Source organism: Spea bombifrons, chromosome 9, assembly GCF_027358695.1.
Source record: "Spea bombifrons isolate aSpeBom1 chromosome 9, aSpeBom1.2.pri, whole genome shotgun sequence".
NCBI classification, from domain to species: Eukaryota; Metazoa; Chordata; class Amphibia; order Anura; family Pelobatidae; genus Spea; species Spea bombifrons.
Window position 1 is genome coordinate 18,027,513 of NC_071095.1, and position 19,175 is coordinate 18,046,687.

The 19,175-nt window shown below is 40.2% G+C and overlaps 1 protein-coding gene across 1 annotated transcript; it reads right to left on the bottom strand.

Moving 5' to 3' along the window:
- Nucleotides 1-6,533: 6,533 nt before the first annotated feature.
- On the bottom strand, nt 6,534-15,977 carry LOC128505079 (hepatocyte nuclear factor 6-like). Its single transcript, XM_053475381.1, has 2 exons — nt 15,025-15,977; nt 6,534-6,847 (listed from the first exon to the last, which is right to left on the bottom strand). Exons 1-2 carry the CDS (start codon nt 15,962-15,964, stop codon nt 6,534-6,536), a joined length of 1,254 nt encoding a protein of 417 aa, XP_053331356.1. The 5' UTR covers nt 15,965-15,977.
- Between the last annotated feature and the right edge of the window lie 3,198 nt (nt 15,978-19,175).

The following is a 19,175-nucleotide window of genomic DNA, read 5'->3' on the forward strand; positions in this document are numbered from 1 at the left end:
CAGGTGACCCCCGCCCACCCATTAGCGTACCTGGGCAGGCAACCCCCCCCACACCCACTAGCGTATCTATGGCTCTCGGTGTGTGCGAGCGTACCTGTGGCTGTGTGTGCGAGCGTACCTGTGGCTGTGTGTGCGAGCGTACCTGTGGCTGTGTGTGCGAGCGTACCTGTGGCTGTGTGTGCGAGCGTACCTGTGTGCGCTGGGCTGCGTGTGTGTGTGTGTGTGTGTGCGGGCGTGCGCTGGGCTGCGGGCGTACCCAGTGGCGCTGTGTGCGGGCGTACCCAGTGGCGCTGTGTGCGGGCGTACCCAGTGGCGCTGTGTGCGGGCGTACCCTGTGGCGCTGTGTGCGGGCGTACCCTGTGGCGCTGTGTGCGGGCGTACCCTGTGGCGCTGTGTGCGGGCGTACCCTGTGGTGCTGTGTGGGGGCGTACCCTGTGGGGGCGTGCCCAGTGGCGCTGTGTGCGGGCGTGCCCAGTGGCGCTGTGTGCGGGCGTGCCCAGTGGCGCTGTGTGCGGGCGTGCCCAGTGGCGCTGTGTGCGGGCGTGCCCAGAGGCGCTGTGTGCGGGCGTGCCCAGTGGCGCTGTGTGCGGGCGTGCCCAGTGGCGCTGTGTGCGGGCGTACCCAGTGGCGCTGTGTGCGGGCGTACCCAGTGGCGCTGTGTGCGGGCGTACCCAGTGGCGCTGTGTGCGGGCGTACCCAGTGGCGCTGTGTGCGGGCGTACCCAGTGGCGCTGTGTGCGGGCGTACCCAGTGGCGCTGTGTGCGGGCGTACCCAGTGGCGCTGTGTGCGGGCGTACCCAGTGGCGCTGTGTGCGGGCGTACCCAGTGGCGCTGTGTGCGGGCGTACCCAGTGGCGCTGTGTGCGGGCGTACCCAGTGGCGCTGTGTGCGGGCGTACCCAGTGGCGCTGTGTGCGGGCGTACCCAGTGGCGCTGTGTGCGGGCGTACCCAGAGGCGCTGTGTGCGGGCGTACCCAGAGGCGCTGTGTGCGGGCGTACCCAGAGGCGCTGTGTGCGGGCGTGGCCATGGATGGCTGCTGTGTGCGGGCGTGGCCATGGATGGCGCTGTGTGCGCGCGCGGCCATGGATGGCGCTGTGTGCGCGCGCGGCCATGGATGGCGCTGTGTGCGTGCGCGTACCTGTGGCTATCTGTGTGTGAGCGTGCACGCGAGGCTGGCTGTGTGTGAGCGAGTGTACGCTGGTGAGTGTGCGAGCGTACGCTGGGCTGCGTTTGTGTGTGGTTGAGTGTACGCAGGGCTGCGTGTGTGCGCGCAACATACCTTTCCCATGCATGTTTACATTCCCTCACTGTATTGCCTATACCACATTTGCTGGGAGACTTTTCAATTCATCTACCACCCTCTCAGTAAAGTAAAATGCCCTTATATTACACATGTGTACGTATAGTATAAAAAAAAGCTGTCTCCAAAGTCCATGTTCCCACACGCACAGGTGAATCAATTAAAGTCTCTAGCAGACCCACCTGGATGATTAAAGGGCCAGCTGTGCTGAGGCAGAGGGGCCAAATATTATTCAAATCTCTCTCTCGCTCACACTGGCCATTGTGAACACATGCAGTTATGTGTAATGGCCACTAGGTGGCTGCAGACTGTTAGAGATCAGACCCCAATCTTATTGGCTATGTTAAGTAGATCCAAGGTAGCCCCTAAGGGTACAAATGGCTTACTCTTCACTTTTCTATTTCGTGACCAGTTTAGCTCTCCATAGATATCTACTTTCTAAGGTAAACTCTGCAGCAAGCATTCCGTCTCCGTGTCCTTGTGCGACGACGTACGCCAACAGTACAGGTGGCAGCGGTGACCGTAATACTCTGCATGGTAGGCACCAGCTGCCGAGGGAAGTGGTAGGGGGCAATGGGGACGCTGCAAGCGTACGTCTCTGCTAATATGTATCTGTATTTCTTCCAACACCAGTAAGCCACGCTTCGAACATTCAATTCAGAACATTTAATTTCCGCGTTAACATCACCACAAACAAATCGCACAATGAGGTATCTGAGAACTTTGGTATAAAATGTACATGTTTTCAAAATGTGTACAGGCAAAAAAAAAAAACTTTGGTTAATTAGCACAAATAACAAAGTTTAAACAACCAAGTTTCTTCTTTATACATGTTTGTGTATATATATATATTAAAATGCACACGTGTTTGTATAATACTGCATGTATTAACATGAAAGTAATCATTAAATACAGAAATACGTCAAAAGTTTGTATGCCGTGTGCCCGGACGACAGGGATGAATTATTTAACCCTCCGAGTGCCAGGGGGCTGAAATGTCTTTACCCCTCTGGCACCCAAAAGATTTACCTTCATATTGGCAATCACCCATATGATGAAAAGGAAATATGGTTAAAACAAAATTCCCCTTTTTGAACCAAGAAATTTGTAATGCATTTTTCACACTTCTAGTACTCAAAGTACTCACACAAGTGCCTTATGTATTACTAAAGTACCCTATTCTCCAGTCTGACCTAGTGTTAATTATTCATTGCTTAGTTCTTAAATGTTCAAATTCTCCCACCTCCCCATTTTGGCTTTGGCTACACCACCTTGGGTAGCATTTAACAATATTACCGTTTAGTATTTTCAATTTCTGAACCATAACACTGAAGGAGTGGATTCCAGGTCATCGGAGAAGAAAATATCCCCAATGTTTAATGGAAAGTTTTAATCATCTGGATTTTTACATTCAGAAATCAAACAATGAACTCGCTTATGTTTGTGGCTTTGTAATATTGCACTTTGTTTAGAAGAACAACGTAATTGTACAGTAACTTTGATTGTTTTGATAGCTTTTTTTGGTCATTCATTTATTTTTTACGCACATTTTTGGAGTGTTAATTTTACATAACCTTCCAAGTGTCCCTGGTTAGTTTGGCCAGTCCCTCTTTGTGCCTCAAATCCTTGTGTCTCTCTCTCCTCTTCTGATGTCTCTTTTCTAAGAGCTCTTAGTGTTTGCTGGGCATGAGGGTATTGCGGGAAATGGCTTTATAAGTTAAATTGGGTAAAGAAAATGCATTATTCTTGTAAATACCTTACTCTGTGACATAATGGTGTATAAATAGTCATGTCCCACCTGTCTTACCAAACCCCCTAAAACAAAAGGGTCCCTCATTGGCTATGAGGGGATGTTGGAAGGTATGGCATTTGTGGTGCTTATCACCTATTATCATTACTACTACACTTGCTAACTCTCCAGGTCTGACCCAGAGTCTAAGGGAAAAGAGTTGTTTCCCTGGGTCTTCAGGTCACTTTCCTCTTTTTCCACTTCCCCTCCTTCCACCCACCTACTTAAAACTGGGGCAAGCCCCACCCCATGCATGGATAGCAATGCCCCACATATGGCTAGCCGCACCTACATCCCATAGTAGTCCTGCCCCCTCACAAAGCCACTCCCCCTCCGTTAAGTTTCCACATATACCCTATAACGATCGTCCCTATTTCAGTTATAAAAAAATTGGGTTTGCTCTTCGCTGTCCGACCCTGTTTTCCGAGCGCTAAAATTGATGCTCTTGTGAGCTCACAAACGCCACATACTTGTCACACGCGCACATTTTAATTATTATAAAATCTTTGGTATAAGTCAAGAGGATTTCTCTTCTTCCTGTATTTTCTGGGGTATTTTCAGAAATGCCCCCCAAAAATGTATGTTTCCTTCACCAAGCAAAAATGCATTCATAGCCCCCCCCCCATATCACCAAAACAAGAATATTTTTCAACCAATTTTCAGTCTCTGTTTTGATGGAGGGCAGCCATTTTGAACCGGTGACTTTTATGCTTAATTTAAGAAATGATGCATTATACAGGGCCATCTCAGCCCTCCCTGAAGAAGAAGCTCATTAGGGTTGGCCCATTACGAAGCATGGTGGAGTTGGGGAGATGAAGTCTTCACTGTACTGCAAACGCAGTTTAGTGAAAACAGCCCTAATGGTATCTAAAAATATGTGCAATAAATTCAAATATCACCTTGGTTTAATTTTAACCCTAGCTTTATTTTGGTTGCTTTGTACACCTGTTGGTTGGGTTGGCTTTATAGAAGCGCACCCCATGTGTCTTTTCACATGACTCTTGCCTTTTATCTGTAATGTAGGTGGTATATCACCATGTCATTTAGAATGATTCTCTACGAGTGGAGGTGTTCCTTTTTATATAGAAAGGTTTAGCTTCACAGGTTGCATCGTATAAACCAGGTCAGCCACCAGAATCAATAGCCTGTTTATTTTTATTTAGGATGCTGGAGCCAAGGAGCTAATGGGAGAGGGGAAATGTATGATGGCCTTCCATACGTCATAAGGACAATAGATGTAGTTTAGTTTAGGTGGACTACATAGCCAAATATAATAAGGGAAGTCATACATTTGGGGAGGTTATTGGGGCGATTTTCTATTATTGAAAAAAGAAGCCATTTTGTTATAGGAGCCATTTTGTTGAGATCTTAATGGTTCTCAGAATCCCAGCCAGTAGCCCTTGTAGTCTTTACATAAGAGGGGGGGGGCAAAGAAAAATTGTCTACAGATTGTATTTATTCCCCACCTCCTTTGAGTAAATCAGATTAGTTTATATTCAATGTTGTTGGATTCATGTATGGGCAACCTACATTCTGGATCCCCACTATGGTGGGACATGGCCTTGCTCAATGCCAATTTATTTAACAATGCGCTACAATTAACAATACCCAGTAAAATGTAGGCTATTCACCAAATGTAGTGCTGTCCACTCTGGAACCAAAAGGGTTAGTGACCCCCCCATCAGATCTGAGGCAGCCGCTACTGAATAGAGTAGTCTTTGACCTTCCAGCCTCCTCTCAACCCCTGCTGTTCCATTGAACTCGCTAATTCCTCCTCAGTCGGCCAGGAATTAACTGGAGCACTTCGGGCAGAGGGTAGATGTATGTCCAGGCTGCAAGCCACAGCTTTTGAAGCCCGAAAAGGTCAACAACTCTTTAAAGTCACTTTGCAAGGCTTTGAAATTTTACTGTGAGTGTTTGGGGTCACGTTAACACGACTTACAGTGATGACTGAAGCCCTTTCCGTCCTTATTATAAGTGATTTATAAGTACAAGGGCGGATTTCTTTAACAAAGCAACAACTGGTGATTACAATTTAAAGGTTGAAACATAAAGGCCTTTGCCATAAAATGTGATATCTTGTATATAATATGACTACGACACAAAAAGGCTCTTCTAGTGAGATGTTTTTAGCGGTGTTCTTTAAGACGACATAGGATATTTGTTGTAGAGAAGAATACAAATGGCTGAAGTAACATTGACTTTTGGTTGACAGGAGGTAGACCTTACTGGGCTATAATCGTATAATAATATACGATTATAATAATCGTATAATATATATATATATTTCTGCCCATTAAACATTTGAATTAGAACGTTTTCTCTTGGGTAAGGCATAACTCCGTTGATTCCAATTGTTCGCTTATGAGACCTCCCAGGAGTTGGTCTATAAGGTCCATAGACCTCGGATAACTATTTGGCTGACTTCTGTTTCTGAAGAGGAAATTTAAACTTATTTCTCGGTGCAACAACTAAGGTTCTTAAATTGAATCTTGTTTTTCCAAACAATAATTCAATTAACTTAAATATAATACTCGGACAAGTTATCGTATTATTACTTATTTTTTTTATAATTTCAAACACTTTTTTTTTATTAAATGGATTTGTTTTTGGTTAGGGTTCTGAAAATCTGACCTTATTCCAAATTAAGATTACTTTCCCCTTTTGTCCTCTAGGTATTTTCTTTGGATAATTAATTTAGAAAGGTCAGATCTCAGTTTTAAAGCATGTGAAACCTATATGGTTTTCTGTACTCACATCCTTCGAGGACATGCGCAGGTAGGGAGGCACAACATTTCAGCTAAATAGACTTCCCAAATACCGGATCAGGGCGTGTTTTGTGTGATGCATGGAACACGTTGGAACCTAGTGTATAAAACATTACATATCCCACATGATGTACTTTAAATGATAAACTGCTTATGGGTCCTTTAGTAACTCCAGCCATACAAAACCTTCTGGAAACTATTTCTCCTTCTTGAAGAATGACCCAAAGTCCAGCTGAAGGTTTTCCACGATAACCCATTAAAAAAAAAAATCACAATGATGAATGGTTGTAAAATATGGAAATCATACATGGATCTCAAAAATGGAGAGATTGTAGGCAGGTGACCTCCCTGCGGAAACATATGCCTAATTTGTGAAAGGACAGACAAATATTTTGTACCTTGCTGATTGTGCTCTCAGCGTTCTAAAATAAATAAACTCCAAAGAAATAATGGAGAAAAAGAATTTTGTACCCCAAGAACCCATGTAAAGAGGTATCGGTCAAATGTCTGAGTCTACAACTGTTGGAGAGATTAGCCATTCGATCAAACCCCTTAGTGTCATCTCTTCTCACGACACTTAAGTGTTCGTGTTTCTTAACTGGTGTACGTGATGGAGGGTTGGTCAAGATGAAGGCTAATCTTCTCCTATCTTTGGTTGGTAGCACTATAGTCCTATTCTCATGCTTTGGTGCAAGCAATAGCTGAACCCCCCTTGGAGGCCAAAGATCCAGAGGATGTCTGGTGTCCGTGACCCTCGTCCATCCACTTATCCAGGCTTCTACGGCGGGCGTTCATGAAGAAGTTGCTGACCGTGGAGAGCTCCAGGCCCAGCTGCTGAGCTATGGTGATCTGTAATTCTTTGGAGGGCCGCTGGTTCTCGTGAAAGATGGCGTGTAGCGTGCGTCTTTGGATGTCGGTGAAAACCAGCCGGTGCCTCTTAGGCACGTGATTTCTTTCTGCTTTGCTTTGTTCTTGCTCTTTCCTTTTGCAGGCTGTGAGCAGATATAAAAAAAAAGAGAGAAAATAAGTCAATTAATACAAAATTATGCTTGGAACACCTTTAGGCAATGACGCATGAGCACCCAATTTTAATCATTTCAAATAGGCTCTGATTATTAAAATTCAGGTTCTTTGTACCCACCACTACTGCGTTACGATCTGTACGATGCAGTTTGCTTTCACCCCCCAAAAATTACATATGATTAGCATCTGCACTTTATGGAAAACCTCATTAATGGACATTAATCAGAGGAAAATGATATGACTGAGCACAACGACAAACAAGCATTAGAAGTGACGTTAAACCAACAAAAGTCCTTTCTTTCTGTGGCTGCTCTACAGTAACCTCAAAGGGAACGTGTAAAATGGCTGAGTGAGGGGCTGATTGGTTGGTGGCCGGTGGTCCTAGCTGTTACGAGGACCAAGCACCACAAACTGGATGCCGTTTCACGACCAAGTTAAAACGTTCCATCAACTAGAATTATTATATGAATGTCTTTTTGTTGTCTAAGGAAATACAGGTGAATCTTGAGCTAGTGATATAGGCAGCAGATGCAAAAATGTGACCCTCTTGTCTATAGAGCCCGAACCTTCTATCTGGCCCTCTGGATGAGAACCGGCAGGGTAGTGTGTATGTAATAAGAAGCTTGATGATATTGACCGGGTCTTCTGTGGCTTGAAGACCACATGGAGATTGGCATGCAGGACCTTGTTCCATAACCGGCGTTGTAATGACCGCCTTGATAGTCATCACCACCTTAATCTGAGTCCTACTCCGTTTGTATTATATGGGTTGGTCTTGTTGCCTCTGTGGAGGGCTATGCGTCTGAAAATTCGTCAATATTTACTGATTTATGTTACGGTATTGCCATTCAGCCTTCAGGGGAGAAAATGTCTGAGGCTGTCTACCCATCTTGGGCATTGATTGGTAGAAAAGCTTGTTACATTATTTATATTACAAAAAAATAATGTAGATTTACAACTTATTTCTCAAAATTCTATGTTTTATTCCCCCCTGCAAAATATATCGCTGCACTTCTGGGTTTGTTACTTACAAGGAGAATATATATATATTTTATTTAAACAATTGGCGTGCGGGTTCTGTGAGTATCTGTTTGACTCGTACTTTAGAATAAGAGGCTGCAGGGGAGGGCAAGAGGTCTGAAACGTTATCCCATTTAAATTTCATCAATACACAATAAACGCTGTTGTCTATATCCCTGTGTGTGTTCTGACATGCATGCCCAACTATATGACATTAAGTACATTAATCTCCGATCTTATTGTATTGGGGGGGTAGTCAGACAAGACCCTGCCGGCGATGCTGATTATATTACAAAATATACCCCCCATTTCAACCTTTTGTCCCCATCTGGTCTCATCCCTCCCCCACCTTGTGTCTGGGACGCTGCACACTGATAGAAAAATATTGATCTCCTCTTGGCTGTGTGGCCGGCGTACACTACTGTATATATACATGTTAACCCTGAAAGATCCGGGTCCAGGAGCCCGCAAATCTACCATCTTACAGGGCCGAATGCAGCAGCGCGATTGGCTTGTACTTTGATTAGATGCCCTTTCCACCGCTGGATTGTCAAAATAAGCTGTATATTGAGTCAGGGCTACCGCGTGTTACACGCTCACGATACCCGATCCTGTGTGTTTTACCAGACCGCATAGTGATTGCTGAATTTCTGTGGACTTCTGATGACTGTATATTTGCCAAATGTAAAATTTCCAAGTACTCTGTTAGTATGTCACCTAGATTTTTTACTATTTTTATTTATTTAGTTTTTTTATAATTTTAGATTTTGTTTTTGTTCTTAATTTATAAAGCCAACAATTTACATCTGAAGCTTTGAATACACCATAATCTCACCCATTTTAAAATATCTTGCATTACTTATGTGTAGAACTGATAATTTCATGTTCTAAAAACATGTTGTGTTTGCCCCGTGACATCCAGATATTTCAAGAATAACTCGGTGGCCTTAATTCCCGTTCCTCCTAAATTTAGCTGTTCTAAAATAAAGAGCCTATAACCGGAACGAAACCAAAATCACAATCAGATTTTTCAAGACGCGTCCAAATTTCAGGATGTGGACTATACCCGGCGTGTAAGTACTATGTGAATTTTGCTTTTTAGAAAGGGGGCAAGTAGTGGAAGCTTTAATCACACATGAGTCTTTCTGTAAGTAGCAATAGTGATCGTCCTTTGTTTGATACTTGGTGGACAATCTGGCTTACTTAGGGACAACCTAGAAAGGATCTCGGTGGAAGATCATCACTGCCTTTCCTTTTGGCCAATTTAGTGATTCCCACGTGCGCATCAGCCTGTAAAAGACCTCTGTGCTCGTGGGACGTCAGCAAGCAAATGGCGAGCCTAACCCTACGCAACAAGAGCCCATGGCCATGAATTGGCTGACTTGATAACCTTTTGTTTTACAAAGCCAGGCTTGGTTAAAAAGCTATTGTCCGTCCCGATCATATGTAGTGGGTTAGGGAGCTGTGCTGGCCGTCACGTTGGGAGAGGCACGAAGGAGGTGCCAATTTTTTATTAGTGATTTTGTAGAGGCTATTAACGTACAAAGGCTGAGAGTCCTGAACATGATGGCACCGTAAAAAAGGTTAATGTGATCAGGGTCGTGTTAACTATACTGCGGCACATGCTAATTAATACTCTCGTTAGACGGAAGGCAAAAATTCTCTCCTAGCTTGAAATTTCAATTTCCCCCCCAACATTAAGGATGGCTGGGACAGGAGACCCCAATCTGCCCAGGCCACTAACACACATCACGTGCTCCCATATAGGCAACACTTTTATCTAGTCCACGGGAAGCAGGCACCACGGGGTCGTTTTCGAATAACGGTAGCCAACAGCCTACTTCTTTGTAAAAGACTTTGACAAAATGCCCCATAAGCAACAATGTGTTCCACAAGCCTTGTCAGACACTGGTGTCGGCCTACAGACACTTTACCCCTCGACTCGCATAGGGACTGGCCAGTCCCAGGACGTTTATGTGGCATTCGTTACGTAATTAATGACACATTTACTAGTGGCTTACTAACGCCTTATACACAATTAACGGGGATACACTTTTCTTATTTGTAATTCACCGATTTCAGAACGTATCGCTCCTTATTAAAAAGTAGAATGGTGAATTGATATCTCGTTCCTAATCTACAATAGATAACTTCCCACCTACCGATTTTCCATCTCCCATTATCTCGCCATCCGGGTATAATCTGTAATAGAGCCGTTTAGAAAGGATACATCCGCAACGCTTCATTCTGAGCTAAATGGATAGCTTCTTATTAAATATATCTCTTATAATACAGAATTATTATTTTTTTCTTAAACAAGTGGAACTAGTGATTTGGGGCACTTACTAAACCACAATATGGAAGGTCGGAGTAACGTTGATACCTCTACTAAGAAATAATGTCCTTTATTTACTCTAGAAATGTAGCACCATTTCAAGGAAACCACAAGTTTTCAGGCTCATACATAGATACAAGCGAATGATAACCTGTGTTAATTGAGTGCATATTAACCGGAGACGTTCTAAAACAATGGATAATGGGGGTTATGTATAAAGAGGATTCCAAATGCCAAATCTGGTTAAAAAAAAAAAAAAAACATCGCTGGCGTCTATGGTGAAAGCTCCACGTTTGGAACTTTGACCCCAAATATCTGTTGGATATCTGAGATAAGGTCGATAATGATTACAATAATCATCTCTGTGGAATTATCATGCCACAAGTGACGCTAGAATAGTCTGGTCTCTGAGTGTCGTTCTTGTGAAACGCGCAAGCACAATGTGTGAAGCCACGGTCTGAGCATGCTCAGAGGCATCCATCATACAACAGGTGCAGCCATGTCGAGCAGAATAGAACATACAAAAGATCCACTTCCATTAAGAATTATGTAGCTAGCATAAGGGATACTGAATAAAAGTTTGTGCAACTTATGGGGTATTTTATATATAAATATTTATTTGCTTTTGACACTTTCACAATAAATGTAACAATCTATTCTTATTTCTAATAAATCATGAAGCTGGTGAATCGTTTAAAATAATATAAGGTAGAAAATAAATATCTGAAGGTGGGGGGGGGTAGGGGGGCTAATTTCTCAAATAAAAAATCCATAAAATGCTCAGAGAAAGCACCCCCGGGGAATCAGGTGCAAGGGATTGTGGGTAGTTTATGAGTGGATTGTGTGTGTGTGAGTGGCGCTGACTGAGTCGGCAGTAAAATCGATGCTTTTTTTTCTTTTTTTTTTTTGCTGTAACCCTTTGTTTGCTGCACTTCATTCGCTGCCAATCCATTCTAGAATTGCAAAATTAGTTAACTTGCCTTGCTGTCCTCTTTATCGTGATATTATATTTCCAAACATCCCTACCTACCTGTAGGATCTCCACCGAATGGAGGATTTAGATCCTTGAGGGAAATAAATAAATAAAAATAGCAAAGTGCTCTAATAGCGGGAACCATATGAACATGAATGTACATTCAACTCACGCTAATTAATTGCCCATGTTTCAAACTATGTGTACAAACAAGCATGATTTAAAAAGCCTCATAGTGATCTGATGGTCGTAATTAAAAGGCATCCATCATCAAACTGCACTTATGTTAACAGTCTGTCTAAACGTATTTTAATTCAGTCTGAATATTATATAATATATATATAAATGCACGTATGCATGCATACATATACAACGTATGGTGTCATTTAACAACTGCTTGCCAATGACTGAAGTAGGCTTATTAGCCCTAATATGAATGTTAAAATTAAATACGTTTTATAATATTTGTATATTTTCATTTAAATATCCTTGGAATATATTTACCCATAAGCATACTGGAGCTAAATATTTTGCAACTTAATTTTTGGTAATAATCGCGTTTTTACCAAGCATGGAAGTCCTTCCGCCATTAGGTACGGCTAGTAGACCATTTAAATGCTGACCTGTTTGTGCCTAGAGGAAATTTTTATTACTTTATTACAGTTTAATAATTAATTTGCTTGTATGTGTAGTATGACTGTGATCATTTTTAATACAATCAATAGTGTATTAATTATTAAAAAAAATACCTCTTCCTTTTTCCAGTGTTATTCATTTCCAGACTCTTCTATAAAATTTCTATAAAATTTCTTACCCTTATTTTCAATTATTAATAATGTACGATTTCACGCGCCTTGTCAATGTTAAGACAGAATTTACATAGTTTATTTGAATTCTAAAAATAAGAAATTGTAATTCTGTATAATAGTTTCGCAATAATTGTTGATTTGGTTATCATAATCATTGATTTATATACCGCCATCGAATTCCGCAGCACTGTACATTTTATATTTTTTGTCAGCCTCCAAAATGTGGTGAAAATGAATTACTGATCCTTAAATTAAAAATATATATATATATTTTTTGAGGCTTCCAGTTCCTACTCAGTATCAGGGTCTCTCTTCAGCATTTGACTTATACTTTGATCAAAAATATATACTTGGATTGTAGGATTCCTTATCCTCATATAGGTGAATGGGCCAAGCATAACAGAAACCTGATTAAATTGTAATACTTTTTTGCGCGTTTAAAGAAAAAGTTTCATCAAAAATACACGTAAGATGTTGGATCCTGTATAGCAAACACATCTTACAGAATACATTTCAAATATTTTCCTGAGAATTCCTAAAAAAAAACAAAACCTAAACACATAAGTACAATACAATACAATTACATTACAAATATTTTTAGATATTGAGTTAATATTTAAAAGAACTACAAAGAATTACATAATATATATATAAATATATATAGATATATAGATATATATATGTGTATATATGTGTGTGTGTGTGTATTTAAACCAAGGTATAGAACATTTATATGGAAGACTGCTGTGTTATAGTGTATAACATTTTCACATGCTGTTTAACTGAATTATTTTTGCAAGCAGTTAAACATGTTAATAAAAAAATATAAATTAAAATATTGGCATATACGCTTACCTATAATCCACTGTTTTAATAAAAAAAGGAAAAGTTAGCCAGAATGCGGCCTTAAGGTTTATTTCAAGACCATAACGTGCCCTGGCAGCCGCAGGCCATTGGTATTTTGCGTTAGATCTATTTTAAAATAAAAACCTAGTGCATAGGAAGGGTGGGAGTAAATAATTTACATATCCCTGCATACTCCTAGATAAAAAAAAAAATTGGGGGTATATATACATCATGTTTTTTTTTTTAAAAAAATGTTCATAGATACACATAGCAGAATTTTATATATTCTACATACAGGCGTACTCTAAGGTCAATTCTACAAGACACACCGCAATAAATCCTCTTTATAGAAATAAAAATTATTAGAAATAGAAATTAACTATAAACATATATATATATATATTTGTTTAATGTGATGAAAATCATAAATGTTTAAACGTGTATATATACTTTGCTATTTTTTTTTTCTTGCTATTGGAACTACACAGTTTCCATTGTCCAGGTATCATAAACAACTTATGATGGCATTGGATTTAAAGAATAAATGCTCTTTAAATATTCTTCCAAAAGCAAATTTTGCACTTTTTGTATTTAAAAAAAAAAACAACCCAATAACTACCTGTAGATAGACATCTTTATAAAACTAAAAGATCCATGTAATTTTGAGCACCATCACAAAATGTTGTGAATAATGACACACTTGTCAAATTGTTCTCCTGTTGAGAAGATTGTTCAAGAGAAACACGATGTTTGAATATGTAATTTTTTAAAAAAAAATAAAATTTGTGCTGGTTCATGAGAACTGGGCCTTTCTTTTCCATTTTTACTTTAAAAAAATATATATCAAAAATATGTAAGAATAAAATACATTCTAAGATTCTACATACAGCTTAAAAATACAAAAAATAATTTTTCACTAACATGAAATTGTTTACCCCTCTAATCGCTAAGAACATGTATAATAGGGCAGGTAGGGGCAGGACAGATAGGCCAAGACATTTTTTCACAGTTACCAGATTTTGTGATTCATTTATTCTTTTTAATTAAACTGTAGAATATTTTCTAAATTTTGTTTCCCTGTACAATTCCTTGACCTTTGTTATCATTATTTTAATTTGAAGATACAGCAAATTTGGCATATATGATATAATGAATCTGCAGCAGTTTTAATTCAGACGACCACAAGTTATGCCCAAATCTTCCTTCCTCAATAAACTGGTTGCTTTCCGGTAACAATGAAACTCATTTTGCAATGCAAGCTCAGTAATAAATAAATACAATGATATAACTATTCTCGCAAAATCAACAAATAAAATTATACACAATGTTAATACTTTAAAAAAATTCCACGTAAATCTTATTCCTATCTAAACAAAAGTTATGAATTTGTCTGAATGTAATGCCTTAAAATATCCATGTGCAGTCTATCTAGATGGCTAATGTTGAACGTATATATATATTGATAGTTTTTTCAATTTGTAATGGTAGTTGACAAGATGTTGAAAAGGTACAAAACAGCATTTAGAATCCACCTGTTTTATAAAGAGAATGTATACTGAAGATGTTTATACACTGAATATACATACATATCCAACCCCATACAATACAGGGAATGTTAGACACAATGCAGGAGGCATCACGATTTACAGTACTTGATTGTATCACCTTACATGCTGACATGTCAATTTTCTTTTGGTTGTATTATCCACTGTTTGGTGTCACAAGGGACCACTCTATTCACTTTTTACATTGGTCGTGCCCCAGCAGTGCAATATTATTATTATAGGGATGGTGTATGGATATCTCACTTTTTCTCTGTGACGCAGGGCATATAAATGATATTGTGCCACCATCTTGTTTCATGTTGAGTGAAAAATTTGATAATGCATGGGTTTTAGCTGAGGTTAATACACCAACATAAATGTAACCCTTTCTAGAAATAGATTGGATAGAAGTATAAAGGATATCTTATTTAGAAATTCTTTTGAAAGCCAAATGAGTCAAGAGCTCAACACTAGACCCTAGGCCGAAAAGATTAAATCTGTCCATATTAAAATATTCTGAAATGTTTATAACCAGCTCACCCTGTTACTAAACCGTTTATACATTTCCTGTATTGTCTAAGGTGCAGGCAAGCAGCATGCTTTAAAGAAAGTAACTTACCTTCTAACCTTAAAGCTGCCATTCTTTGAAACTCTGGTTCCTGAAGCCACCTCCACATCCTCTTGAAGGTCTCTCTCCCAGACTTTAGCTTGCTCCAAGGTTTGGGGTTTCTTAGAAGATCTGAGAGGGTTCCTTGTGATCTACATAAGATTCTCTCAGCAAATATAGCCTGCGGGATGCTGTACCTCTTCAGTTCTGCTATTATTCTTTGGGCTACATCTTTGGTATTAATCTCTTCCAGTTGACTTGAAAGGGCAGTGCTTTGAGTTGGCATTGGAGGATTTTGTCTACAGTTTATTTCAGGTCTGTGGTGACCATAATGATGTTGGTGCATGGAGTTTGGTGATCCCACGCCGGAAGTCGGAGGTGGGGATAACTCTCTGGAAAAGTGCTGATCAATTCTGCTGAACATGGAGTGATGGCCATCAAAACCATTCCCAGATACCATCTTCTCATTACTCAAGTGTCCAGAGTGATGACCATAACTGTGCATGCTTGACAGGTTTGGGCTGGGCAAGGAGGTTAGAGTTTGGCCCATTGTTATATCTTTGGGATAGTGGCTATAAAAATTACCTGGAGGCCCTAATCCTCTGTCCTCCCTCATGAGAGTGAAGCTTCCAATCACGTTCCCAACTGGGACACACTGATGGTGCTGGTGGTGATGAAACTTTTCATGGAGAGGCTGAAGTGGAGTCAAGGTTGTATAACTATTGGTGGATGCTGGTGGGGAATCACCCCCAAATCCAAGTCCAGGATGAAGAGAGGTAGCCAGATGATGATCTGAACGGTGGTAATCATTTCCATCCAAAACGGAGGTCATGCTGGAGACTAGTGAGGACCTAGGGACAGCTGGATGTAGGCTCCTACCTTGACTGTGCATTAGCTCTTGGTCTGAGCTGGACATATCTTCAGCGCTTTCCAAACCCAAGTGGACGTTCATAGTTTCAGGCTACAGCTTCTTCATCTTTATCTAGTCTTGAAGTCATTAATCTTCTCTCTAAATTGACTGGAGAGAACCACAGCTTAACATGCGAGTAAATCACTTTTCATTTTATTAGGAAGACCTATCTTACATTCAACCAACCCTGTCTTTATATATTATATCTTTACGGTCACTTTTCAGCTGAAGCACTGCTAATTTTCCTGGACAGAACATCTCTTCACCAGCTCCCCTGTCAGTGGCATTATCACCTAGGGACTCTAACAATTCTTCAATAATTACCCCCAAGAATACATTAATACCCACAATCAAATCTACAAAACAGCCAAGTACAGACTTGCAAGGTCAATCCTTTTAAAATATGCCTTTTTCTTGCATTGCTCAACACAGATCTTGATTGTACAAATTAAATGTCAGTTTGGCAGAGCCCAGGGTTGCACATTACCTTAATGCCTTCCTCCTTCTGTGTTCTCCTTGAAGTAGCAGAGGGGTTAAATGTCTTGGCTGTGAAGATGCTCAGTCCTGCTGGTGGTGGGTCTCGGAGAACAGCTTCTGGTGGACTGTATCTGTCCAAGGCTTAGTCCTATTGTGATCTCCTCTTCTGTCTGAGAGATGATTGCCCTGCCTGCTCCCAGCCCACAGCTAAGTCTCATCGATTTTAGTCCCAAACACTACAGTTTCCTGCTTCCACACGTCACCAGCCTAAAATCTGACAGATGTGCAATCAAACCCCGACCTGGTTAACCCTTTAAAGGCTGGATGCTATCTTTGCAGCAAGCTTTAGCCAGATCGTTTTTTTTGTTTGTTTATTATTCTGGTTTGCAGGATATTCCATCATTCTTTCTATTTTAGAACAATTATATATATTTTTAAAAAAAATAGGGATAAACTAGTAATTTAAATGTAATTGTGTAATTTTTATTTTCAGGCAGCATTTATAAGATTTACACTGTGCATATAATGACATTTAAAGTAGCTAGTTATTTAGTGTTTAAACATTTTATAGAGAGAATATTTTATGTACACTGGCATTCAATTTGAAAATTGAGATAAAATTGTCATGCTTTGAAAAGTTCACTTTTATTGTGAGTAAATGGGTCTGCCCCAGAGGCTGAGAACTGATCAGTAATTAGGTGGTTTTGTGTTTAATATGTGAGGGACACATGGTATGTACAAACAGCTGTATACAGATGCAGCACAGCCATGAGTGCAGCATAGTCTATGTATGTAAAGAACATGCATGTGTATATGTGTGTGTATATGTATGTGTTTGTATATATATATATATATGTATGTGTATATGTGTATGTATGTATGTGTATATATATATATATATATATATATATATATATATATATATATATATATATATATATATATATATATATATATATATATATATTTTAAATGTTGTAACTGGGGTATATAAGACTCCAATATAGAAATTATGTACAGGATCATGTGCTGTATATAGAGGGACTGGGGTGCACTGAGCTGTGCTGCATATATAGAGGGACTAGGGTGCCCTGTGCTGTATCTACAGGGGTTGGGGTGCCCTGTGCTGTATCTACAGGGGTTGGGGTGCCCTGTGCTGTATCTACAGGGGTTGGGGTGCCCTGTGCTGTATCTACAGGGGCTGGGGTGCTCTGTGCTGTATCTACAGGGGTTGGGGTATCCTGTGCTGTAATAGGGTCACTGGGAGAGTGTTTTGTATTCAGAGACCCACTACAATAAAGCATATACAGCTATCAGTAGTGGGGCCAGTGTCATGTAAATTTAAAAGGACAAAGCCTTTCTGGCCACTCACTCCCCACCCCATCAATCCCCTGCATCCCATGCCATAAAATCCCTGCAGCTTCCTTATCTGCTTAATTTAGCATTGGGAATAATTCTTATTTTATAGCAGGTAGTGTATGGTATGGCGGTAGTCTGTCTCACACCGCTCATACGGTTACCATTATATATATATATATATGTAATCTACTTTTAAACACTTTTACCAGTTACAGTTAAATAAACGAAAATGTGCAATCACACAATTGTTAACTGTAAATTTTGAGGGTTTTCCTAATTTTATTAAATATATTTTATTTGTGTGTGGGAAATGGTTGTGGCTGATGGAAGTCAATTGGGATGAAGGTCTTTAAGGATTAATTAGCCCTTTCAGATTAAAGGACTAATAGACAAAACACAAACTGCATTCACCGGTGTATTAAACAAATCACGCTAACCAGATCTGTCATTGTCTTCATCCCTGTAAAGTTAATATCGCATGGAAACAACACAAAAACCTTTAAGAAGCCATTTCAGGTATCATGGGGGGTCAGGACTGTCAGGAAAACAGAGGAAAGGGAGTCATTATCTCTAAAAGGACTTAAAGGTAAGCAGCATTGAAACAAAGGGGTGGAAAAAACAATCTGGGTGTATAGCTAGAGGCATTAGGAGGAGGACAAGAGAGGTGGTTCTGCCACTTTATAGATCTTTGGTCAGACCTGGGGACAGTCCTGGATAACCCATCTCCAGAAAGATAATGACATTTTGGAGAGAGTTCACAAAAAGGCAACAATTTTGAATTGTTTGCAGCATAAAAATTATTAGGAAGGACTAAACATTAACAGCTTGGAGGGCAGAAGAAAGAGAGGGGATGTGATATGAACATTTAAATACATAAAGGAAGAATTTCTCTTTCAAAGGAAGAAAGGATGTTACAATAAGAGGCCCTAATCTAAAATTATATGGTCAGAGGCTTAGATGTAATGTAAGGAGGTTTACTTTACTGAGGGCGTGGTAGATGATAAGTGGAACAGCCTCCCAGTAGGAGTGGTAGAGGCCGTGAGGGCATTTAAACATGCATGGGATGGGTATATGGCTCCTGAATCTGACACAAGACCAACAACTGATTAAGGTTTGAGGTTTTTACTGTGCGGGGAGCGGACTAGATGTTTGTTAATCGATTCTCATCTGTGGTCAAGTTGTTTCTCTTTTCAGTGTCTAGAGCAACATTGTCTGGTTCTGTGTCACATGACAATTAAGTTTACCCCGACAAAAAAATCTGAATGTGGCAAATATTTACGTGATTAAATTATTCCCGTGAAGACATAGGGCATCCAACAATCCTAATAATGGTGTTTCTAATGCTGCATATTAGCAGGATAGGTGAAACGGGACCTTTAATGCAATCTTTAAACCCCTAAGACAAAGGGAAATCACT

Bases quoted from the DNA above. Each gene is read 5' to 3' on its own strand.
- LOC128505079 (XM_053475381.1), bottom strand. From the start codon at position 15,964: ATGAACGTCCACTTGGGTTTGGAAAGCGCTGAAGATATGTCCAGCTCA. The intron at 6,848-15,024 runs GTAAGTTACTTT...ATCTGCTCACAG, and splicing joins GGCAGCTTTAAGGTTAGAAG to CCTGCAAAAGGAAAGAGCAA.